This window comes from Salarias fasciatus, chromosome 11 (genome assembly GCF_902148845.1).
Source record: "Salarias fasciatus chromosome 11, fSalaFa1.1, whole genome shotgun sequence".
NCBI classification, from domain to species: domain Eukaryota; kingdom Metazoa; phylum Chordata; class Actinopteri; order Blenniiformes; family Blenniidae; genus Salarias; species Salarias fasciatus.
In genome coordinates, this window is record NC_043755.1 from 31,039,363 (window position 1) to 31,064,965 (window position 25,603).

Consider the following 25,603-nt stretch of genomic DNA (forward strand, 5'->3'; position numbering starts at 1 on the left):
TTCAACACAAACACCATGAACACAATCATCAACAAATGCAGCTGTTTAGCTTCCTCCTAATGGATCGCTGCCTGTTCTGATTTTTCTTTATATTTTTTTTTAATAAAAAGCTTTCACCTTCACTGTTTGTAAAGTGAGACCTAATAAATGTTAATGTGTACTTATATAAAGTGACATGAGTAATGCAAGACACCTCATTAACCCCGGCTGTAATTCCCACCCTGTCATCGCTGAAAAGATTTGGCTTGCAGAGCTTCTCACAACCACTTACGATATCTAGAAAATTAAAAAAAAAAACAGGAATGAAAAGCAGTGAAATAGAGTTTTCTGCAGTGCACACATTACAGCTGCTGCCAGGACTTCTGCACTAATCACAGACGGGATCAAACAATATAATGAAAATAATAAAACCTCTCAGAGAATCTCGCTCTTTTTTTTAACTCGACAGCCATAAAATACAAAATAAATCCAGACAGTCATGAGATGTTCACACAACACACAATATCAATGCCGATCAAAGTTAACCAGCAAAAAAAAAAAAAAACTTTTAAGTAAAGTCTTTTTTAATTGATAAATCTTCATTTTTCATACTTAACTGCAAGATTTTAAAAAAGTTGAGGTCAAGTGTACAAACTTATAAAACTACAAAAGAAATCCCATAACCTACCACTGGTGAACTGCTGTGTTTTCAACTATTATTTACTTCAGTCAGTATTATTTATTTACTAAAAAAGTTACTGAAGTGAATTTGGTTTTCTCTAAAAATCTTTAAAAAAAAAAAAAAATCAATGCAGGATTTTGATCAGTTGCAACAGTTTGGAAGCAAAGTAGTTAATTGTTATTCGTCAGTGCTTCATATTCATTTAACTTCATCAGACAGGCCTCTATTTTCTCCACTTTTAAAACACATCTTGAAACATACTTTTACTTCTTAAAACATACTTTTACTAACTGGCTTTCAGTCCATCTGTTTTAAATTGATTTATTTGGTTTCAATGTTTCTGCTTTAGTCTTTTTTTTTTCATTCATGTTTTAGTTGTATAGTTTTATGTCTCATTTATTTTTTAGTCCTATGTTTTAAATCGCAGTCCTCATGTACGGCACTTTACTTTCAGCTGTGGATGTGTGAAAGCGCTTTATCAATAAATGTGGTCGACTGAGTTCGATCTGGGAATTTGACTCTGCACTCTTGTGAATAATGAATTCAACAGAAAACAAAATCTTCTGGCTGATATGTCGTTTAGTTTGTGTTTTTCTGGAAAATAGAAGCAGCAAATGCATTATTATCAAAGATGGTAAAGTCTTTAGATGCTCTCCGTCCACAAAGTTTTGGATTTAACGATATCATGCAAGTTTATATTTAGAATAAATTGTGATCTACCTGTGCAATACTAAATATAAAGGTTTCATTTTTCAAATGTTGCTTTTTAGCTTAGTAACTGGAAATAATGTTATCGCGGAGATAATCCTAACAGAGCCATCAGTTCACTGTTATTCTGGTCCCCTTCTCCCTAATTCACTTACTTTCTCCTCAAAAAGCTAAAACCTAAAATCTAAAATTCATGCCTGCAGCTCAGGCACTGTTGTCCATAATCCTTCCTTTGTGTGTCTTCCGTGTTTTTCAGAAACTACAGTAAATTCACCCATTTAGGAACAATCAATACAAAGTCAGAGAGAGAGGGAAAAAAAAAAAAAACACAACTAAACAAACAGTGCCATGCCTGAACAGCTGATGCTAGAGGTTAAGTGTTCCTGAGTACACACGCTGAGGTATGAGTGCTTAAAAAAAAAAAAAGGGAAAAGCAGAAGAAGGCATAAAGCCCAGAAGTGATCTATGTCCTTAAGCACCTCGCTGTGCTTTGCTGGCACTCCTGATGAGTTGTCGCTGCGACTGGCTGGAAAAACAAGTCTAAGTAATGTGGCCCTCCAGTCACCTGACCATCAGCGCTGCCAGCGCCGGCCCCTCGCCGGCCCGGCGTCCGCGTGGCACGGCGACGTATTGCGCAGGTATGAGGCCGTCAGTAGTTATTCATCATCCATAATGTTAACGATTACAGCATGTCGATAACAAACCCGAGAGTTAAATGAGTTTGTGCACTCAGCTACGCCCGCGCCTCGGCGGTTCAAGGTCACTCCCGCCCGTCCCTGACAGGAGGGATGATTCCCGGGCCGGGCGGCGAGCACACACATCTTGCCTCAAGGTCAAGTGTGCCACTATTTTGAACAAATAGATACATAAAACACTCAATCTTGTGGGTGGGTAAAGTATGGGCCGAGACCTTGGGCCGGGATAAAGTTGGCGGGCCGCTCGTATATTCCGTCCTGTACTTGTATTTCAGCCTGACACTCTGTCAGCCGGCGCCTCGTCCACCTCCGCCTGGCCCCTCTGCTCGCTTTAAGGCTTTCAGGTCCCTCTTATGTGACCGGACGCAAAAAGTTAGCATTGATTTTCGTCACGTAAAGGCTCACCGGAGTGCAATGCGGACGGGTCCTGAGCGTCTCGGGATGACAAACGGTGTTTATCATTCGGCCCGGTGGCCAGCTGAATTTAAGCCGCTCTGTCAAACATACCATGACCAAAGCCGCCATTCACCTATGGACGGCTGAAAAAAATAAAAACACAGAGGGGCCTTTGTGTTTGAGCGGGAGCAGGACAAGGCTCGGGCGCGTGGTGAGAGGATACACTTGATTTGGAGTCAGTTAGCAGCTCATGCCTATCGTAATGGACAATGGGGCAAGGGCAAGTGTCTCCCTCCCCTCAGCTCCGCTCTCTCCCTCGCCCTGTCTCTCGGCGTGCTTCCCCCTGGAGACACGAGCCGGGGGCTGGGCGCTCTGATGGCCAAGCGTGACATTTAAACCCCTGCCCTGCGGTAGCTTCAGGGGGGCTTTGTGGAGGAGGAGGAGGAGGAGGAGGAGGAGGAGGAGGAGGGGAGGGGGTGCAGAGAGGTCCATATGAGCACAGAAAAAAAGAAGAAAAAAAAAAAAAGAAAACCGGGGGTCCGGACACAAGGCAGGCTCACCCTGCAAACCCCCGAGTACGTGATGCACACGCACTAAGGCCCCCCCCTCCCTCCCCAACACCTCCAGAAATCCTCAGTGTGTCAGTGCGGCGGGGGCCCCATTGTGCGCCGGCCTGCCGCTGAAGAAAAGGGCCCTTTGGTGGTAAACAATTCAGCTGTCCACTCTGATCACAATGGGGGTACATCCCATTGCTTTGAGCATCTGTTTGGAGTAGGTATTGGTCCCCTCGCCGCTCGCCAGCGCTGACCATACATGCACGGTGTGCGACTAAATCCCAGCACCACCTGCTCTCGGCCTCCCCTCCTTTTATCATTCCCCATTCGGATCAATACCGTTGACTCCACTGCGGTATCTCTCAAAAGACAAGTTGAATAGCTTTGTGTTGGCTGTTCAGGAGGATCGCATGCTTTTTAAATTGTGCGCGGAGTGGAGGCCAACTGTACGAGCTGATTAAGGCGTGCATGAGAAGGAAGATGCTCTCCTGTCATGACACGAGGCACCAGCAGTTTATTTATGGAGATTCCGCCTCCTGCAGACGAATGCGTGGCTGCTTATCGCCCTCTTGTGGCCGTTCACTATATTTGATCTCTGCTTATTTAAGCATTTTTTTTTTCTCCATACAAGAAAAAAAAGTATAAATAACAAAACCAGAGTATTGATTGTGACAGCTTATTTAAAAATGAGTATTTCATTAGAAACACTGAATAACTTTCTCTCCATTCCATTGAAGTCTGCTTTTTTAATTTCTGTTTTGTTCAGGTTTATTAGACTATATAGTTTTAACTCACTCCTCTTTTTTTTAATCATATTTATTGTCTTTACAGTTTAACAAAGTATAGCAAAAAAAAAAAAACTACTTTACAGGTGTAAATGATATTATACTCTCACAAAGAATCTATTTTTTTCTCAAATATAGTCTTTTATGTGTGGAAAATATTTGATTGAATGAACAATTTTGTTACAAAACCACATCAAAATAGGCTTAACAACAAAAATAAAAATTCAAAAGTGCATTGTTTCCTGATAGACTGTGTGTAAAGATAAAATGAAATGAGTGAACACGCCACTTTTGACCTCTGGCACTCCGCTGCATTGATATTTTATTTGTTAAACAGCGTGAAAATGTTGTGTGATTGATTTCACACTTGTTTCAACTTGATTGTTTTCTCCCTTTTTTTATTGTTTTTTTCCCCCTAAAACATATTCAGATGGGATATTTTATGGATTCCTGCTGATTCTGAAGGGTTAACGGTGAGCGGGGTACACTGCTGGGGAAGCGCTAATCAGCTCGGAAGCATTTGCTGCCCTTCTGGCAAGGTCACGGGGGTCACGGTCCCTGGGCTGTATGTCCAGTCCATCCCTCGCCCCTCCCCCCGCTGTAAAGCCCAGCCCCCCTTTGGGGCCTATAGGCCCTGCAGGCACAATCACCACAGCGCGACTATAGGCTCACAGAAGCTCTCTTTAATCTATACGGAGCCCTGGGATGGACTGCGGCTGTCTGTCCATCAGCCTGTCAGTGTGTCTCGCCTTGACCGTGCACACGGTGCGGTCCCGGACCCGGGCTATCGACTGAGGGAGACCGGACCGGGCTCTGTGATTGGCCCGCGGAGGCGTCCGGCGGGCCCCCCGCCCCCTCTGCTGTTTGACCAGCTGATTGATCTGTTAACACTGGCCGCTGGACGTGTGTCCCTGAATTTAATTTCAGAATTCATTTCTGGGAGACGTGTGTGTACAGAAATGATGTAGAGTCCCAGGATCCGAGTGAAGGATTGACGACGGAGGCCGACTCAAATTGCAATTCAGATTTTTTTTTCCTTTTTTCCTCCTGTTTTATCTTTAGATATGTGGATGGTGCCACACAGGTACACTGATTCTCCCCTAAAAACTGCCTTTTTTCCTTTTTCTTTTCGGCTAGAATGTGATCGCGTGAGCTCTACGTTCTGATCTTAAACTCCAGGGGTTGAACTCCTCGGGGCGCCACACAAGACAATGTCTCAATACGTTCCTTTTTCAATGCACACTTATTTTTATTTTCCAAGCCACTGGGCACATTTTGTCCTTTGGGCACACTTTATCATTTCATTTTTGTGATACAGTGCAGCCGTAACGTCTACAAGAGGGATGCTGCTTTTCTACGCTGCAAGAATACACCTCCAAAGGAGTCTTTACCCTCACTAAATTTGATCACTTATCAATACCCAGAGAAACCCCTGCTATTAAAATAATGAAAAGAGAGGAAAAAAAAAAAAAAAAAAGCCAAGTGTTGAAAAATGCCAGTGGAGCCAGGCGCTGAGGGTTAGGTAACCCTGATTCATTTCACAGCTCATAAAGAGCGGCAGTACACCGGTGAGTGGGTATCGTCCACCATGGATTCGCCCCTCCATTCCGCTTTTATGCGTCTCTGTTATCAGAAAATGCCCATAAAAACACAGAGACTATGAAATAAATGTGATGAGCGGAGACAATGCTGGTGTGAGGAAGTGAGGGGCTGATTTGATGGAGTCTGTGTGTCTGTGCCTCCCTCTGGCCTGCTGCAGACACGGTGGAGGTGGGGGCTGCTTGGATATGCATCACAAAGGCTTCCTGCAGTATTGATCCGCAGTGGGTTAAGGCAGTCTATCAGCAAATGTCCCTCTCTCTGGGAAAAACAATGGGAGATTAAAAACACACAGCTTGCCGGGCGGGAGGCTGCTGATGGGCCCTTATCTGGGCCCAAAGGTCACTGTGTACAGATATAATCCACTTTCACTTAACAGCTTCATTTAAGGCACCTCACATGCAAATGGTGGCATTTCGGGGTCTATTCAAAGATGACGGTGAAAGCTTTTTTTTTTTTTTTTTTTTTTCCCTCCCTCTCCTTCCTGAAACCATCTCTACAGATAGGAGGCGGAATTATTTAATCTTTACAATCCGGCAGACGAGCATTTAGCCTGGATAAATCAAGCAGCCGGACATCTTCCAGTGTCTTAATGCTGCTGGGCGCAGCTGCTGAGCCTCGCAGCCGCACAGGCCTGATCACCGCTTTTCCACTTAGCTATCACTTTACCAACGGGGTGTCAAACATGAGGCCCGTGGGCCGCTTCTGGACCGCCAGAGTGCCATCCGGACCACCAGGTGGAATTCGTGAGAAATTAAGACAGTATTTCAAACCACTGTGGACACATTTTATTTATCATGAGGTGAATAAGTTCAGCTCATCAGGATTTCTGTTCCGTTACACCTGAACAAAGAAAGATATTAGGAGTTGTGCTTTTTTTAATTCTAGAATTATTTACTGGCCTGTCCAGTCGAGTGGGATAAATATTTAGAATAATAAACAAATGTACAAGTCAAACTGTGGCAAAAATATTCAAAATCTAATTGTAACACACAATGTGCAACTTCAATGCTATAATATGACACTGGATGCACGTTCAAATTTTATTCAAGTTTGAAATCTAGCTTTATATACAACGAACAGTTAATCTTAAAATGAACTCACACTGAACAGCAAAACATTTTCTTCAAATCCCACATTAAAAAGCGCTGAACTATAATAACGCTGTTATACAACAGTAAGTCCGTTCCAAACTGCAGCCTCCTCTTAAAACTGAACGAGGAATGTAACTCATGAAAGAGGAACCTGAAGTGACGCCGAGTGTGTGTGTGTGTGTGAGACTGTGTTACACATCATTCTTTTTGGGCTCGCTCAGCTTGCGTTTCTTTGGGCTCTTCGCCTCCTGGCTGTTGGGGATGTGAAATCCAGAGACCTGAGAAGGACGTTGGAGATGAGCAGGCGGCTGACATTCACAGAAGCACAACATTTTAAGAGCCTGCTGACGGACAGCTTCCCACTCTGATCACAGGTGACTCATCGGCGCCGCCTACGCAAGTTAACCTCAGAAATCTGCTCAATCTGTCCACAGCAGAAACATCTGTCATCGTCTCAAACACGTCTTTTTTCAGGCTAAATTCAGAGTATTACTGTATAACACTCATTATCACAGTCACTATTCTGGACATTAACGTTGTCAAGACATTTTACAAACTCATTACACACACAAGGAAAATAAAAAGCTTCTGAAACATTTCCAACACGTCAGAAGAGCTCAGTCCAGATAAAGTCATGTCTAACAGTATTTATGACAGAAGGCTTTTGTTCACAAGACGTTTCAAGTTAAAATGCATCGTCTGTGGAGTCAAATTTAGAAAGTCCTCCTTTGCACAGAAGGCCTCCTCTATCAGATGCTGCACAAACGGGATGCTTCACTTGCAGCTGTTAGAGAAAGCTCCATCCTGGTCAGTGTTAAGAGACTGGATAAGGCATGGCTGATTAATAAATACCAAACATGAACATGGAGAAAATAGGCACTTTAACGATTTGCATGCATGACAGAGAGCGCTTTATGGAAGGTTTTAGGAAGAATTATTTGACTGGAACGGGTTGTGTTTTACTGTATTGTTTATATATATCAGTAACTGGATGTTTTTTTTAATGTTTGGCAGAACGGATGGAATTAAAGGTGCTGTAGGCAGGATTTTGCTAGTCAGTGCTAATTTTTCTGTGTTTTCTTTGGATTAAATGTTAGAGTATCCATTGATAATCCTTTAGGAGTGTAGCATAACTGCACTACTGCGAGGGCGCAGCGTTTCCATCTGTCTCTGTTCTGAGCTGAAAAGGAATCTCGACAGCTCCAGGTATCTTTGACCAATCAGAAGAGCCCCTGAGGCTCTAACCGTGATTGGTCGAGGGGCGTTCGTCGCACGTTCTTGTGGGAGGGGCTTAACTTGCATAAGGGCGTGATGTCAGAGAAAACAGGACAGGATTGGCTGTGCTGGGTTTCAAATCGCCATCTTAGAAGGGTCACATCGCCATCTTGCTTAGGTAAACCTAAGCAAGATGGCGGAGATGCCGAATCCTGCCTACAGCACCTTTAAGCTTTGTGCTAAATCTGGATTATTTAATGCAACCTGGCAAGGTAAATTACATTTACTTGAGCACATACAGCACATACAAAAACATTGAAATTGCTATTGATGAAAGCAGACACAGTGTGTTTTAACTTCAGAGAACTCTGACCAGTCAGTGGAGAGCAGCAATGAAGTTTCTTTCTGACTGAGATAATGAAAAGATGAGAACTGTGGAGTGTGAAGTGTGTCGCTGACCTTGGGGGGCTTGATGATCCGTCCGCTCCTGGTCCTCATCACCCACGGCTCCATGATGGGGGTCTTCTTCCCAGCACTGTTCACCTGAATGTGGGGGGGGGGGGGGGGGGGCACATGGTCAGATGGTCAGAGGGTCCGTAACACCGGGAACCATAAAACACTCTCAAAGTGGCTCTTGGCTTCATGTGGAGACAAAGCCTACAGGAATTCTACTTCTTTGAAATCCTGACTGTCATTCACGCTCCGTTACAAACACCAGCTTGGCCTTGAGTTCTAACACTGACAGTCTGAACAGCCACACTAACCTTTTCTTCATACCTCACGTTACAAGAAAATCATTCAAAACCAGACTAACTATCACTACGATCAACATAAAGCCCTGAGTGGATGATTTACTTTTTTTATTTATTTTTATTTAACCTTTATTCATACAGGTTATCTCATTGAGACCCAGGGTCTCATTTACAAGAGAGACCTGTGCAGCAGCAAATAAATATCAGACAGAAATAAATATCAGACAGAAGAACAATACGTGTGTCTGTGTGCTCCCATTGTCAGTGCCTATCGCGTATTGTTCTCTGCTCATGTGTGTGATTCCATTATAAAAACATCCAGCTCGTGGCAGGCTGACTGCACTGTGTTCAGCATTTCTGTCATTTCTATAGAAATCAACATCGTTTTCAGTCAACCCAAAACTTTTCTGAAACAAAAAAAGCAAAAACGATGAAACGTTGTCGTGGAAACGGGGCCTGAGTCACTCTAACCTCTGTCACGTCCTCATGCTGCTTCGTCTTTGCGTTTTCGGGAATTTCTAAAAAATAAAAACACACGGTCAGTGACTATTGTAAAACTCAGCCAGTGTTTCTGTGTGCAGTTTGCATGTTCTCCCTGTGCATGCAGGAGCTTTTCTGCAGGCACTTTGTTCTGTTTGAGGTTAAGTGGTGAACGGTGTGTGGTTGTCTGGTGGGGAGAAAGCAAAGAGCTCGGAGGCCGTTGAAGAGTAATCAGAGTAAATGTGAGCGTCTGTGGGAGTTTGGCCGGTGATGAACCGGCGGCGGCGACCTGTCCGAGGTGCCGACAGTCAGCTGGGATTCGCTCCCCAAACAAACAACAAACGCAAAAGCTGAAGTGAACCCTGAAGAAGTTACAGGGGAATACTTACTGGTGTTATCGAGGTCAGCGTTGGTATTATCAGGCTCCTCCACAGCTTCGGGCGCATGACTCTAAAAGGTTCAAACACCTTATCAGGTCAGCAGGATTGGGAAATGTCGACACACAACAACAAACTGCTGCTGATAACACACAATGACTCAAACATGTGACCTGTGGCCTGCTTCACGTTCACAGGACGTTTCATTGGATCCTGTTGATATTTGACACAACACGAGGCTCTGATCTAGGTCTACTGCAGTTTACGGCTTTTAAACTTCAATCTTTGCTCCTATTGTTCATTTATCTTGTGGCCTTTATCAAATAATTGTTAAAAAATAACATGTTTGTACTTTTTAAACATAAAGCTGTGTCAAATTCCAGATACAATATATCTCTGTGTGACCCCTTTCTATTCTGAAGTGTTTTGACTGTAAATAAAAGGGAAACTGTCTGAGGGACTGGGTCATGAAGTTGCTTAAATTTCTTGCATGAAATTGTGATGTTCCCTGAGCAGAGCGCGAGTCAGACGGAGTGATCACACTGCTGAGGACAGTGAAAAGCTTTGTGTGAGCTGCTTGTGTCATGACCTGCGTGAGCTCTTCCTCCTCATCGTTCTCGGTCACCTCCAGCGTCCACTTGTCCGTCACAGCGTCGCTGCTGTTCACCTGCAAGCATGAAGCAGCAACAGTTTCAAGTTCTCCGACTTTAAGAGGATTCGAGAGCTCCAGCTGCTGCCGCATTCACCTGGTCAATTCTGCGTCTCTCTGTGGTCATGTCCAGCTTCAGGGAGTGGAAAGGAGTGACCACCTCACCCATGGTCAGCCTGAGCGGCTCAGACTCAAACTCCATCGTCCCGCTTTCTGCCTCCTTAAAGCCCGGCGGCTGGTAGTCCAGAGGAGTGACTGAAACACACACAGCACAAATAAATCAGACACAAACAATGAAAAAAAAAAGAAACCAGAGAGAGGGAATAGATTTATACTGTCGATCAGGTCAAACACATTTTAGTTCATACACCTTATTTCATGTTAAGCAGGCTGTTGGAATAACTTTTAAATCTATTTTTTTAATTTTATGTTGTCTGATCAATTTCTCATGAATAAGAGTCTGTTTTTGTGGCTCGTATCGTCGTGCACAGCACTGGAAGTAAATCACTAAACAGACGTTAGAAACAGAGAGAAATCCATTAGCAGCCCTGATCCACTGAGCGGTGAGCTCCAACATTAAAGTCTCTTCTGGTCATTCAGGTCACTGCTTTTCCTTCCACCGCAGACGGACGACGCCCCACAAATACCGCCTTTCTGGAGATGCTCTGAGCTTTGTTGAACTTGTTGACCTTTTTTTGTGTTGGTAACAGATCAACTTTGAGGACAAGAGGTTCACTTGCTGCCTAATGCTGTACATCCCACGAACGGGAGTTATAATGAGGCGATAATCAGTGTTCGTCACTTCGCTGGTTGGTGGCCATAATGTTGTGGTTGATCTGTGTAAAATAAAAGGAGTAACTATTTATCTGTCCATCAAACAACAGAACGTTTGTAGCATGAGTGACTGGATCGTGTGTTTTGATGCAGGTAGGCCTGCTGCATGGACACGTTTGGTGATTTCTCTTCATTTAAAACATTTTGAATTAAAATAACTAATTTTGCAGCATTCCAATCATTATATTCTGAATGTTTCATAACATTAACATGAGACTGATCAAAGTCCGTTTTAAGCCTCCTAATCATTTCATATTCGCACAGGATAACCTGAGAGTCAATCAGGTTATCTCACACTGTGTGCGTCACTATGGAGAGTTCACACCAAGTGCTAATTTCTAAACATTATTAGAAGCATTTATGTGCTTCTGTTTTTTATCTCTCCATATTTAATCTGGCCAAAGTAATTCAGCTATTGATTATTCACATCGTGATCTGTCTAATGCCAGGTCTCGTGACAATAACTGATTTTATTGATTAGTTTGGGTTGGGAGAGAAATAATGAAAAAAGGGAGTTGAGAAGGAGGAAAAGGCGTGCCTTACTGTCATCGTAGTAAGCCAGCTTCATGCTGAGACAGACGGTGTCGGGCAGCGGACCCAGATTCTGCATCAGAGTGTAGAGTTTTCTCACCAGCAGAATGCTGGCGGCCTTCGTGTTTCCACAGGACATGGACAGTTTGCTGTTGTTATTGCTGTTATTACAAAAAAAGAGAGAGACTGCGAGATGAACCAATCTGTACTGCAGCTTTTCAACCACTCTGCTGTAAATATGGGTAATGCAAGAGCAGCGAAACCGTGATCAATCAGCAGCATGCATTGCAGTCAGATTATCTAAAGATGCTCCACTTTCCAAATATCAAAACATGGTGATATATTCAGAAAATTCAAGGGAAATAATGCAGATTTAACACAAGCCAAATTGTGACAAAGCAATATAGATGTGGGCATTTATAATATAGCTGAGAATTTCCTTTTTTCCATTCAAAACTTGAATTAGTGAAATGCTATTTATAGATCAAGAAAAATGTGTTGAAAATTTAAACATGGTCAAAGGCAAACACATTTCATCACTAAATAGAACTGATTTCTCACCGTCAGGCATTTCCTACACACATTTCATAGTGTGTAAAGTTATTTTGAAAGAAGGAGCCTAAATAAGGTGCACTGGCTGTACTTGACAGCAAAAACTTTTCAGAAAATAAAAACTCTGTCTCTATGGAAAAGGGTGAAATTGCAGCTTTCTGAAAGGCTGCTACTGCACATGAGCACAACGGCCGTATTATAATAATAATAATGATTAGAATGATGATGATGACAGTAATCCACCTTTCAAAGTCCATGAGCGCCCCTCCAGTGTTATATTGGATCTTGAATTGGTAAACCTCCAGCACTTTCTGAAAGAGGAGCAAAGATGAGAGCTGTAAGGAGAAAGATGACGTGGGTTTCTTCAACATCTCAGCGCTGATGAAGACGAAATGACGATCACCTGGGGATTCTCAGGGTCGGCTGAAATCTGAAAAAAATGGTCAAAACAACAAATATTATCACCGTGAATGTATGTGAAATTCTGAAAACATCAGAGAGAAACCTGAAGACTGTCAAACACCCTGATGAGAGTAATTTTTTCTGCTTATTTCCTTCTGACTGTGGTTTTAAACCGATCCCTCACTTATGTAGTTCAAACATTGAAATTTAAGATACTGAGAGAGGTCAAACAGAAACAAAGTACTCACAGATATGACGACATATCGCAGCTGGGCAGAAAGAAATAATCATATTATCATCATGACACAAAAGAAAATGTTAATAATTTGAACTTGTCTTGTTCTCAATGACTTTAACACTGGCCTGATTCTTCAAACTTATGACTGAAATGTGACTCAGGGATTGCAGATGGAGTTATAAAACATGATTCCATATTCTAATAATCGAGGTTTTCCTGTTTAATTTTACGTGTGATGTCATGATATGAAATAATAAGTGGATTATTTCATGCTGTTTGTAGCAAGTTCCAAATTTTCCTGTTTTTCAAGGGTAAAATACACGTTATGAGAGAGTAAAAAAGACTGAACGAGGCTCACATATTTCTTCTGGATGGCCTCGAAGCAGCCCTGCATCCTGGGAGAATGAAAAAAAGCTTATTAAAGATTCAATAGACGGAATGTCATATGTGTTTGATAACATAGTTTTGGTTCGTCAGTGTTGAATCAGTTACATGATTCAACTCTCAAGTTTCACGTTCCAACAGCAAACCTTTTGGAAATGTTTCGTAACACAGAACAAGACAAAAACGCTGAAAACGGTGTAGTTTGCATGTGGGGCCACTAGTGGGTGCTATTCTTTGTTTTTTTAGTGAAACCATATACATACATGGAGAACAATAGCTACAAACATTAAGTACACTGACATTCATACAGACAGAAGACCAAGCTGGATTTTTTTATGATGACTCTTGACTGTAAAACTGATGTCGGTTGACGCGTGCATGCATATCAGCAGCGTTTTTGCCATCTACATGGAGATGGAGCCTCTGTGTTTTCGAAAAGTTGCCTTATTAGTGGCTTTGAGCAACATTGTCATACAGACGCCCAAAGCAAAAGTTTTGTGTTTCCACTAAAAAACATTGCGTAATCAAGATTCAAGTTTTCCCACATTTCCCCTGAAATGAATGGCAGAAACGATTCCTCACCAGTGAAGAATATGAATGACGCCAGGGCAGCTGTGTTCCTCACGAAGGATCACCACTTCCTGACCTGGAAGAAGTACATTAAAGAGAGGTGAGAATTCGTCTTTGGAGACACCAGACACCTGAGAGTCAATGTCATGAGCAGAGTGAGATAAAAACTAACCGTCAACATATTTCTTCCCGTAGGCCTTTCCTGGGAAAATACCTCGCAGGTATGTGATGCCAGACACGGCGATGGCCAGCAGCTTTTTCATGACGATCAGGGACTGCTGCTCTGTGACCACCTGGTCCGGAGTCAGCTGAACTTCCTGCACAGAAGCACAGACAACGAGAGCTCATCAGAGGCAGAATAAGAACACCTTTTCTTGAGCATTACAGTTTTAATGATTTTTAAAAAAAAAATATGGTTCTTCTGTGGAACTAAATGAGCGATTTTACGCAACGCATGTTGATTCTAAAGGTTAAGTATTCAATTATTCACAAAAATGTACCTCAACATATTCTGCTCTTAGGGACACGTTTACGTTATTATTATTTATAATGATAATTCCATCAACACAGTTTTAATATCAATTCATATTGTGAAAGTAGCAAGTCAGTCTAAAACATCACGTTTCAAACTCAAGGCCTGTGGGCCAAATTCAACCCTCCAGAAGAAACAATAAACTGCATTACATGCAATACATGTAGAATTGCTGACCACCGAAATGATACTATACTCCCTAGAGAGCGCAATGTTTCCATTTTCGTGTTTAAGCTACTGAGTAGAAATAGATGGGCAAAAATAAAATACCTACAAGCCTGAGAAGAAAAGTGTGTTTTTGTGTCATCTCAAAACACAAGTTCTCTCACAAGTGAAAGGCAGATTGCAGTCCTAGTGGAATATGTTTACATCGTTTCTTTTCTCTGATCTTTGACTGTCATGTGGTGCTGAATCCACAGATTTATTTAAGTGTTTCACAGTTACTTACCTGTATTATTTAACTACTGAATAAATTAATCTGTAATGAATCAAAGATGAACCAAAGATTTCAGAGATAATGAAAAGTTATTTGCTTCATAAAACATGTTTACTGCAATCTGTGAGATTGAGATTAGATTAACAGCAACACTTTTGTCCACTTTAGGATATTATTTAATTATTTTACCTGTGAAGTCCTCAATTGTTGTACACTCGCCATTTCTCTGGGGGGGGAAAACACCAAAATTAAATAGTAAAAGACAACAGGCTCCATCAAATAACGTTTCTGTAAAATGAAAGCTGTTTGAAACAGCTGCTTTTAGACTTTAGCTAGCTGCTAGCTTAATTACGACTTTTTTACTACAAGAACATTGAAAATGTTGACAATGATCTGTACTTACATAATAGCCACAGAAGTATATTAAATAACAGATTTACGTGTATTTTCATATAAATTTGTAAACAAATATTTAAAAGTTAACCTTTCTCACGTAGTTAATCGAAAATCCCACTAATTAATTGTTTGACTGACAGTTTGTCAAACCAATGAGATCAGAGCTCCTCCAAAGCGCACTGAAATGGATCAAATCATTACATTAACAACTCCAGATAAAGTACTTTGTAGTATGGTCGTTTATAAAGTGCGTAATAATAAATTTACAACCAGCTTTAGCGATTATCTTTTCCGTTATTCCTGAGAATTGTGTTGATCCACTGCGGCCCCCGCATCGCCCCCACTTTTCATTCTGTCATCCTATTGGCCAACTGGCTTGTCAATCAAATCAATCTGGGCATCTTGAGGCATCCTATTGGTTAGAGTTTGAGCCGTCCTGTCTCTCAATTGGTTACTGTATATGTCAATCTCTAAACGGTTCCGCCTCCCTCCCAATGGTGATGTCACATCTCGTTACGCCATTTTTGTTGGGGAGCAGTCGTGTTGAGAAAAGCGGGATTAGGTTCACAACACTACACGCTACATTCAACTCTCTGAGTTGTCTGGCTTAACGGGGCACGATGTCGACAGAAAACCTGGACTCGGACACTCAGGTGGACTACGAGGACGAAAAACAGGTGGGTCTGCAAGCATGTTAGCGAGAGGTGGCTAACAGCAGCCAGCTAGCTCTCAGGTGAGGTGTTTGCAGTGAGGCTGAAGGAGGAGGACAAACAGTGCAACCACAACATGCCCTGTGTGGTGAAATACCGCTTCCCCCTGCCGCTGTCACTGCATCCAGACCTCTGCTTTCTTTTGTCTCCTGCCGTGTGTCATTGGCCGACAGCTCCACCGCAGCTCAGGCCTCATTGGTCTGCACGGAGGGTCTCTAAACGTGTCACGCAGGGCCTGCAGCCTCCAATAAAACCTACGATTTAACCTCAAATCTGCTCTTAGATCAACTCAAGACGAACACAATCTGCCTTTAACACTTTGCGATTCACGTGTTGTCCTGACGGTAACATCAAACTGCAGTAGGCCTACGTGTATTCCCTGTTTTTGTCATTAACTGTGATTCTTACGTGGATTCAACCTCTTTTTTTATATAACAACACAGATCTGATGTCAGATTAACACTTTATAGTCAAATTTGTTCATTGGCAAAATGCAGTACCTGCTCAGATTGTTTACATATCAACAGGGCGTGAGTTGAGCAACAACCATCTTAGAGGAACTGAAACCATGAATTCCACTTGCATGCACCTTGTGGCCAGAAATGTGCAAAGACTGAATAGAAATGGTGTTTATTGATCTGACAAAGATCATGGTTATAGCACATTAGTATGGCTCTCATGTCCCATTCATTGTCAGACTTAAAAAAAATCTAATAATTTTCAGGATATATATGGAATTGGAGATTTTTTCAGAGGTACTCCGAAACCCATTTACTCAAAACCTGTAAAACCAGTTTTTGTTGTTCTTTTGCAGGTTTGAGGGAAATTTCTTACTGTCATAAGGCAAAAGAAACAAACCGATGGCTTGCTGGGTCAGTTTATTGTAATTCAGTGCTAAGTTGTTTGAAGAAGCTAGAGAAGCAGCCGTTAGATTGGGAGTTTGTAGGTCAAATTCCCACAGTGGACATGTCCCTAAAGACCTTTGACACAGATCAGCTTCCTGGAGCACCTTAAAGTTTCTGCCCTTTGCTGCTCCACACCCCCTGAGATAAGATGAGTAAATGGCTAGTTTTGTTTTGTACAATACACTTGAGTGAATGGCTACTATTTTTATTGTTATTATTATTTCAAAAAGTAATGTCTGTGTAAAATGGGTGTGTAAGTGCAGTGATGCGTGCAATAGTTTACATTATGGTTTAATAAATCTTAGATGTCTCAGTATTGCTAACTATAAACCAAATTTGGCTTCAGTCAGAAATTGTTGAGGTCACCTGTGAAGCTTACTGTAATCGTTGCTTCACATCTGCATTTGCAAACATTTGGTTTGCAGGTTTAATCCAAGCAGCACTCACATTGTGTCGTTAAGACTCTGCAGTTTCTCTGCATTGGGAGCAAATATAGTAGCTCATAAATTTCTCCTCATAGCCCCAAGTGAATCAGCACACCGTGTGCTGCTCGTTCCCCCCTCCTCCTGAGGGAATCTGTGTCCAGAGTCACATTTTATCCCCACTGAGCAAGCGCCCTAACGTGTCAGAATAGAGGAAGTAGGCTCGGTCCAGGTGTGTGTACAAGGAGTGTTTCCATGGGCTTTTGAGTTTGTCCTCCCCGCTCTTAGGTGCATTTCACAACGCTTGTGAAGCGAGATAGATTTAACGTGCTGTAAAAGCTTTTCGCTCACTCTGTGTACACAAGGCGGTGACCCAATTAAGTGTCCTCAATCAGGAGCTGACGGAGAGCTTTATGACAGGTGTCGGACCAGTTTGGCCAGTGTTCAGAGGCAACAGTCCATATATTTGTATTGTCTACAGTAATTTACCATCTTTTGCGATGTGCAGTGACTTTTGCAAGTATTTGGCAATCGCTTCCAGTCAGTTTATTGTTGAAACTTATTTCCCAGATTGTACGAGAAGTTACACGCAGTGTGTTTCCCAAACTCGGAAACAGGAACGTTTCAAAATGCTTGAAGCTCTAAGTGGCGTCCTTCATGTCTTAACCTGACATTTGCTAAAACAACATGGGAGGACTTGTCAGAGATATTTCTTGAAAGACAAGTTCTCTGATTCATGCATGATATTTGTGTTCATTTCCACCAAAGCTTTCAAAATTTGCTTTTGGACGATGTTTTAATTAGTCATACGTGAAACGAGACTCATTTTACTGTAACTTTCTCAGCTTGTGAGATGATTTCAAACATACTTTGTATTAGGGATGTCAAAACTGGACTGCAAGATTGTCTAATCTGGCCCACCAAACTACCAAGCAAATTGTACAAATTTAAAAGAAAAAAAAAAGATTTTTAAACAAGCTGCCATGAAAACTAGCTGTGTTGTTGGTATCAAACCAGCCTTAAAGCCATGCTGTCAGCAAAAGCACCCAGAATGTAACATCCAAACAAGAAGATGTTTGGACATTTCACTGTATTTTGCACCAGAAAGTACCAATGAAAGTGGCTTCATGTTAAGATTGTAGTCCTGTTCAGTAGTGATTTGTTTGGTTTTGTGAAAATATAGACATTTTCATCATGCATACTCTGCACCACAGCAAATAAAATCTTTGAAGTTTAAATTTAAAGGCTATTAAGACTCTGTTTTACTGGTCCAGCCCAGTCAGGATGAAACTGAGCTGTTTGTTGCTCCTGAACTGAGTGAGTTTGACACCCCTGCTTTATTTGGTTTTGGTTTAAGTGGCTTTTATGTTCCCTGATCAGAGGTATTTTTGTAGAAGCAGTCAAGGTTTGGGGAATTTCGGATCGTTGTTCCCGATACTGTGTCAGCTGACACTTTGAGGGCTCGGTGTTTCCCGCCAAACAAAAGTGTCGAATTGATTTTCTTCTTGTCTGCACAGGACTCTCAGGAGAAGAATGCAAACCCGGTGAAAGCAGAGGAGGCCAAGCTGAAGGCCAAGTACCCCGGCCTGGGCCAGAAGCCCGGAGGCTCCGACCTCCTGATGAAGAGATTAACGAGAGGGGTAGGTGGCCAACATGATCCGAACAGTTTCTCTGCACAGAATTGATACCGACACAGAATGTGTGCATGAGTGTGACTGAAAAACACTATATTTATAAAGTTTGCGTAAGTTCCAGGGATGTGTTCCCTCACTGGTCAGTCACACCGCGCAAAAGAACATCCAACCGTGTGCATTTAGAGCTTCAGAGTCATCAGACTGCAGTGTCACTCCCAGAGGCAGCGTGAAAGGATTTGAAACCCGGGTAGCATGTAGGAAATGTTAGGAAATAAACAATGAGCAATCAATTCAAGGATGTGGAAATCAGCCCTTAAGAACAATTGCTCCTGAATGTAAAAATGAATTAAATTTTCCCTTTTTTTAAGACAAGCTATTTAGACTTGGTTGAAATCTCTGTATACTGGACAGAGAAACCACTGCCAGCAGCGTCCTTTATCGCTCCATCTAGAAGATCCAGTGAAAACGGAAAGTTCCCCCGTTTACGCAGCAACGTTCCGAAAACGATGGGGTTCTCATGTTGGGCCACGAGTTGGTGCTGTTGGTTGTTTTTGTAATGACACCACACACGTGCATGCAGTCGCACGTGCGTGCAGCGAACAATGTGCTATAAACAGTGGACGTACACGGACATCGAAATTGCTCTTACGGGTAACTCTCAGCTCATAGATTCATGTAATGACATTAAAGGTGTTGCACTCTTTGCACGTCAATAAAAAGTAGACGAGAGTACACACAATTTCAATAGTGCACATAACATAAAGTGTGAAAATGTTTAAAGGTAAGCACCTGGGCACACATAAAACAAGTCCTTTTCCTTTGTTTGCACGGCCAGGGCGTTTTCAAAAAGTTCGTGCACCGTCGTCGTGTAAACAGACAACCCAGAATGAAAGTCGTGTGTTTCCACTTGGAATCGTTGCCTCGTATGAAATGTACCCTGCACTTCATTTGCATTGCGAGCAGCATGGCGGACACCCAGAGGCAAAAAGCAAGTGCCGCTCTGCCCACCTACTCGTACTGTCGGTGCCACGGAGAGCTTCCTCCTCTGGAGGCTGCTGAAAGTCATTGTGGGAAATCAGTGCGGAGGCAGACCGAGGGGGGAAGCCAAAAAAGAAATTGCAGCACTTCATCTGAAGTTAATGAACATCATCAGAGACTTACGACACCCGGACCGTTGGAGGGTCTTGAGAGAGCAGTTTATGGTTTTGATTTTGAGTGAATCAGTAAATATTTCATTAAAAGGTTAAAAAGCACTGAACCTTTGATTTCTCCATTTTTTCCCTTCCAATCTATCTTCATAGGATTCGGTGCAGTCGATCTTTCAGCTCGTTTTCGCTGTTATTACTGTTAAAGAGCTAAAGATAAATAGCTCGGCAGCTCCGTTCCCGCTGCCTTCCCACACACCTTCTCCTTCGCTGGTGTTCCAGCCATGTCCACCATAATCATTACGTATTTGTAGGAGTCGTGACGGCGCTTGAAGCTTCTATTTTCTCCATGCTTGAAACCGCAGCTCATATTCACTACATGTTCCCACAGAATCCTGAAGTCTTCAGAACGTCTACCTGAACCACACTTGTGTTCATCATCTTCAATTTGTGCTTTCCATATTTGTTTTCATGTCTTTCTTTCAGTCTGTTGTCTTTGCCTAAGATCGATTACAGTTTGAGCCTCCATGTCTTTGACTGGTGGACTTAAGGGTTGAAGATAACCAACAGTGAACTGACATCAATACCTGACAGCTGAACACTGTTCATACTTTAGTTCTTTCAACAATGTTCTGTGGTTTTGGTTTTTAATCACATCTTAGGATTTGGACTTTTGAGAGAATTTTATGTTTGGAATTTCTGAGATTTTGCAGTGGAATTTTATGTGTTTGACTTTTTAAATAATTTTACATTTTTGGATATTAATTGAGGTTTTTTTTTATTTTATTTTTTTTACGTTTTTTACATTTCATGGGGAGATTAGTAGAATTTTTTTTGTCTTTGACTTTTTCCTAGAATTTTCTTTTTGGACTTTATTGGAGATTTGTTTGTAGAGTTAGTTGTTTTTCTTGTATGGTGTTTGTATTTTTTGACTGAACCAAATTTCATTGTGCTTGAAAGCTGTGACCCCTTTATGCAGTTACTCATTTCAACGTATTCATTGGTTGTGATTTACTTTCTCTTTCATCCTTCCTTCGATGTGACAGTTTTCTTCCCCTCCTGTTTCTGATGGTCATTGTACTTATTTTTGTTTGAGTGTGTGGGCCGTGCTGCTGTTCTTTAGAATCAAAGCCCTTTATAATTGATTATCATGTGAGTGGGTAGAAAGTCTAACTGCACAAACTCAGAAACATGACCAACCCACACTGTATTTGCTCTGAATGAGTCAAATCTAAATGTGGAAATGTCTCGTTTTTGCAGCAAAAGTACTTCGACTCGGGCGACTACAACATGGCCAAGGCCAAGATGAAGAACAAGCAGCTCCCCACGGCGGGACCCGACAAGAACCTGGTGACGGGAGACCACATCCCCACGCCGCAGGATCTGCCCCAGAGGAAGTCCTCCTTGGTGACCAGCAAGCTCGTGGGCTAGCCGCCATCATCTCAGAAGCCCCCTGGGACTCGTCCCTTTTTGCACCTCACCCGTGTCCCCAGTTCGTCCACTCCTTCCCCGCTCTTCCCTCTTCATCCCCAGGCGCCACCGGCTTTAACATATCGGGCAGAGTTGTAGAAGTTGAAAACTCCATTTGCTTGTTGGGTTGGGGGGGGGGCGGGGTGGGACGGGACGGGTGGAGGTTCAGGCATCTGGCTGGCTGCCTTGTTTTCTGCCTTCCTTCCCACCACGCACAGCTCTGCCTCTTCTGCGCACTCCGCTCTGCCGCCTCCCTCATATCTTGGGTTTTCAGTGTTCCAAGATGCATCGCAGTAGGTGTGTGTCGTCGGGCAGGGGTTGGATGGGTGAGATAATGCACTTTGTATTCTGTATAGTAAGTTTTGATCGTTCTTTTTTTTTTTTTTTTTGCATCCTGAATGACACCAAATGATGTGTGTGTGTGTGTACGTGTGAGGGAGTTTGGAACCATAACGTCTGATTTGATTTGATCTTTCTGTCCTTCCCGCTCCATGTCAGTGGCTTCAGTGAAGTTGGAAGAAGTGTGTGAATAGTTGCTCGCATACCAAATCTGTGAGGGCCGGCTGCTTAGTTTAGCGCGTGTTCGACGCCTAATTGGGAACGGAGCAGAGCGCAGGGTTGGTGTCACGCTCCGGTCACTTTTCATTAAATATAACCAGAGCTCATCAGCCTGCAGGGGATCTGGACCACATGTCGCCCCCCATCAGCTTCCAGATGCCCTTTGTTCCTGGTCTCTCTCTCTCTCTCAATATGCTGCATGATTCTAACACTACAACGTGACACGGCAAAGAAATCACACTTTTTTATTTTTAAATTGGGAGTGAAATGTCTGCTTATTGAGAAGAAGTGCTGACACGCCTCCAGTCCTTCCTGTTACTTGTTGCTGTCCTGACAATCCACACACACACTCAGCAGAGTCTCTCGTGTTATGTTTAATCGCTCGGAGCCAGAGGAAGCGTGTGAGCTCAGTCTGAGTTGGGTTGTGTTTACCAGGCGGGGGATAGAAGTTGAAAATACCCTCCTGTAAATGATATTCAAACAAGCGCGTCATTCATCAGCCCGGACCAGCCGGCAGGGCCCGGGGGCGTCAGCTGGCTTTGGGGTCACATCCTGGGCTTTCTTCGCTTTAGCCAAATCCCTCAGTCGGTCTGTGGATCCGCTTGGCGTTTCAGCGAGACTGTTACCGTCTAATCATCTGGCCTCCGTCACCATATCGTGACGCAGAGCGGAGGAGTGATGGACCCGTCCAGATTTCTGACTTTCACCGATCCAAACAGGGTTTTAAGTTCAACCAGCGAACCGTAAAAGTCCTGCTGAGACAACAGACGCATCCACAGACGAAGCCTTGGTAGTTGTAGCTCGTGTTCGCGATCGACCGAAAGAATGACCTCCTTCTGAGATTGTTTCCACCGTGCTTTTTACACATCGCAGTCACAAACTTTACTTTACTGACAGCTCACATCAGAGAACGCTAACTCTACTGAAATCTCACGTCTGCTGCCAGCATAGACGAGTTGTGTTATTTTTTTAGTGAACTGACACTGATCTTTGATCTCAGGAATGTCAGAGGGTAAACAGCAGGTAACCCGACCAGCGCAGCATCACCGCGGGCTTCGAGCGGGACGCCGTGTCTCCGCCGGAGAGATCCAGTGACCCAAGCAGATGACCACATCTCCAGACTCTGAACTGAGAACCAGCTTCAGGGAAGCGTTGCTAACACACACTCCGCCGACAGGGCGCATGCACCATCACACCCTTAAACCCCACCGGCCTTTTTCCATTCTCTCTCTCTCTCTCTGTCTCTCTCTGTCTCTCTGTCTCTCTCTCTCTCTCTCTCTCTCTCTCTCTCAAGATGTGAAAATGTGTCAAATTTACAGTGAGTGAAAGAGACCTCGATGTGGACGTATGTGCCTGTGATGGTGTCGTACGAATGCACCGCTTTTCGTCCGTTCCAGCTGTTGTAAATAGACCTCGACAGGAAATGACCCCCACACGCCCTTCCTGATTTCATGGTTCCTCTCCCCTTTCAGTTTCAACACTACTTCTGCTGCATCTTCTCGCAGAGGCTATGTGAATCTGTATCATATGAAAATATGTGTAAATGCTGCTGATTCAAAGACAAATCGAAGCGATGATACCCTGTAAAGGACGCCTGTCCCAGATCTCTGTTTCACACTCCTCCGGCTCCTGCAGCTCGGGCTTTCGACTGCAGATCTCAGAAGTGCTTTGCTGGATTTTGCCGGCTCACGGCCAGCATTCGGTCCGACTAAAGTTTGAAGCTTTACGTCACCTCGATTGAAAAGAACGGCCTGTTCAGCATCGCACCGTGTGTACAAGCCAACATGTTCGTGTCGGGTGAAACGGCGGACAGGGGTTCTCGGATGCTACTTTGGCTTTGCACGAAGACTTCGACGGGAGAAAGTGTCGGGGCCGACGTCTGGGCCCCGGCACACAGGGTGTCTCTCGTTCAGATCTTCTCAACACGTGCCAGAATGTATAAAAGAAACGACAGGCTCTGTGCTCTCAAGTACTTCTTGTGCTGCTTTTATCTGATCTGTTTTCTTGTTTTGCAAGTAAATATTTCTTTTTTTTTTTGTTTTTGTTTTTGTTTTTCTTGTGTTCTCTTGTATAATGGCTATCTTCATCCTGGCCCGAGATAACTGCAGGGAAATCAGAGGCACCCTTGCTTCCAAAAAGAAAAAAAGGGGGGGTTTACATGATAAAAGAGGATGACTGGAGAACACAGGAATGATTTTAAGATTTCAGAAAGTACAGGGGTACTTGGAATGTTTCAGTTGTGTGGGAGTAGGCGAGAGGATTTTTGTCAGTATTTGAAATAAACTTTTACATTAATAAGACTGAAATGTATTTTTTTTTTAATGATTTCTGAGTGTTTTTGTTGGTAAAAGCATTCTGAGACATTTGGATCACATAGAAATTGATCAAATTTGTTCTTATTGATGGATTTAAGTAATTTTTTTTCAAGCATTTCTGCTTAATTATTCATTTTACTGGGGACCTTTTACTTTTATGCCCTACATTTAAACACAAAGAACACTAAGAAGATGATTCAGAGTCACAAAGAATCACAGCAGCTTTTATTTACCCATACGGAAGCTTAAGAAAGGGACAAATGTTAATGTCCCTCCAATTATGGATGAAAACACAAATTATTTACCGTCTGAAAACATCAGTACAAGCTGAATCATGATGTGTGTTATAAAGTAGAATCTGTTGTATCCAGGCAGACAAACAGTAGCTACAATAACTAGGTGTGTGCTGCTTGGCTGCACATGTACATACATGTTTGTTCAAGTGACACATTTAAAAAAGATCATTGCATCACTATAATCAAACAAACATTTAAACTTTTGTAGTTGAATGAAATTAAGAACATTTACTACTATGCTTTCCAATAAAATCAAATAAACATTTTAACTTATGTAGTTGAATGTTTACTGGATTTTCCCCCCTTTTTTTATTTACTCAAATACATTTTCTTCAACACAAGTGAAGTATTTTGACACATCTGGCGCTGGTACATCTAAATCAAAATACTAATAGTACACTTTTATATAATTTCAATTTACTAAAGATGCCCAATTTTTTAATAGCAGTGTAATCTCAAAATATCAGAATATGAAATGAGATCAAATGTTGATCTACTTCTTTGATCATCACAATAGGAATGTGATACATGATTGAAATGTTCGAGTTCTCTTCAAAAAATTTTCCCAAACCAATTGGGAAAGTGTTGTGATTTTTCTCGACGATGGAAAATCCGGAAGCTTCTGGAAAATTTTAGAAGAATCAAAAGCTTGGTTTTACCACCAGGGGGCAGCATAGTCGTTTATTTGTTCCACACGGCAACGAGGAACAGGGTTAATGTTGTTATATAAGAAATGATTTTTTTTTTCTATATATGTGTCGATAAAGAAAGTTGAAAATGAAAGGACTGCTGCCATTGTCGAGCTTCCTTCAAACTGCTATCCGTCTATAGAGAGGAAAAGGGCTTTTGTGACAGTTTATTGCTGACTTACACACTTTATTCCATTTGTATAGCAGATTCTTACTTATTGTTTAATCACAGCTATATGAAAAAAACTGAGTTTCGTGAAGTGTACGTATATAGCACTATTGATACCATAAAGCTATTTTGTTATTGTTATTTTTGTTGCTAGGAAACATGTTATGTGTGCCATTGTACTAAAGTACTCCCATTCATGTCTGTTCTGTTGGGTGTGATGCTGATGTGGAAAATTACAAGAAATTAGCTTTACGCTTAGATTTTTAAAATTTATATATTTCTATTTAGAACCATCAGTGTCTTCGGATAGTGTGTGTTTTTTTCAATTGTTATTTTTAAAGTTATTAGAAAAGAGCACAAATAAACAAAGCATTTTTGAAAGACGCGGTGACGTAGTGGTGCGTCACGTGGGCGGTGCATCAGCGTTTACAAATACTCAGGGGTGACGCT

The 25,603-nt window shown here is 42.4% G+C and overlaps 2 protein-coding genes across 2 annotated transcripts; one reads left to right on the plus strand and one right to left on the minus strand.

Annotated features, from left to right (window-relative positions):
* Nucleotides 1-6,076: 6,076 nt before the first annotated feature.
* On the minus strand, nucleotides 6,077-14,666 carry hormad1 (HORMA domain containing 1). Its single transcript, XM_030103850.1, has 14 exons — nucleotides 14,634-14,666; nucleotides 13,649-13,793; nucleotides 13,489-13,552; nucleotides 12,881-12,917; nucleotides 12,533-12,553; nucleotides 12,286-12,312; nucleotides 12,126-12,193; nucleotides 11,343-11,491; nucleotides 10,063-10,220; nucleotides 9,906-9,983; nucleotides 9,329-9,389; nucleotides 8,931-8,977; nucleotides 8,167-8,250; nucleotides 6,077-6,770 (listed from the first exon to the last, which is right to left on the minus strand). Exons 1-14 carry the CDS (start codon nucleotides 14,664-14,666, stop codon nucleotides 6,684-6,686), a joined length of 1,059 nt encoding a protein of 352 aa, XP_029959710.1. The 3' UTR covers nucleotides 6,077-6,683.
* Nucleotides 14,667-15,342: 676 nt separating this feature from the next.
* Nucleotides 15,343-23,251, plus strand: ensab (endosulfine alpha b). Its single transcript, XM_030103858.1, has 3 exons — nucleotides 15,343-15,517; nucleotides 18,395-18,517; nucleotides 20,917-23,251. Exons 1-3 carry the CDS (start codon nucleotides 15,461-15,463, stop codon nucleotides 21,085-21,087), a joined length of 351 nt encoding a protein of 116 aa, XP_029959718.1. The 5' UTR covers nucleotides 15,343-15,460; the 3' UTR covers nucleotides 21,088-23,251.
* The last annotated feature ends 2,352 nt before the right edge of the window (nucleotides 23,252-25,603 follow it).

Coding starts and splice junctions, on each gene's coding strand:
- hormad1 (XM_030103850.1), bottom strand. CDS start 14,666: ATGGCGAGTGTACAACAATTGAGGACTTCACAG. Junction 13,553..13,648: donor CGGGAAGAAATATGTTGACG/GTTAGTTTTTAT, acceptor TACTTCTTCCAG/GTCAGGAAGTGGTGATCCTT. Junction 12,554..12,880: donor AGGCCATCCAGAAGAAATAT/GTGAGCCTCGTT, acceptor CTTTCTGCCCAG/CTGCGATATGTCGTCATATC.
- ensab (XM_030103858.1), top strand. CDS start 15,461: ATGTCGACAGAAAACCTGGACTCGGACACTCAGGTGGACTACGAGGAC. Junction 15,518..18,394: donor ACTACGAGGACGAAAAACAG/GTGGGTCTGCAA, acceptor TTGTCTGCACAG/GACTCTCAGGAGAAGAATGC. Junction 18,518..20,916: donor TGAAGAGATTAACGAGAGGG/GTAGGTGGCCAA, acceptor TCGTTTTTGCAG/CAAAAGTACTTCGACTCGGG.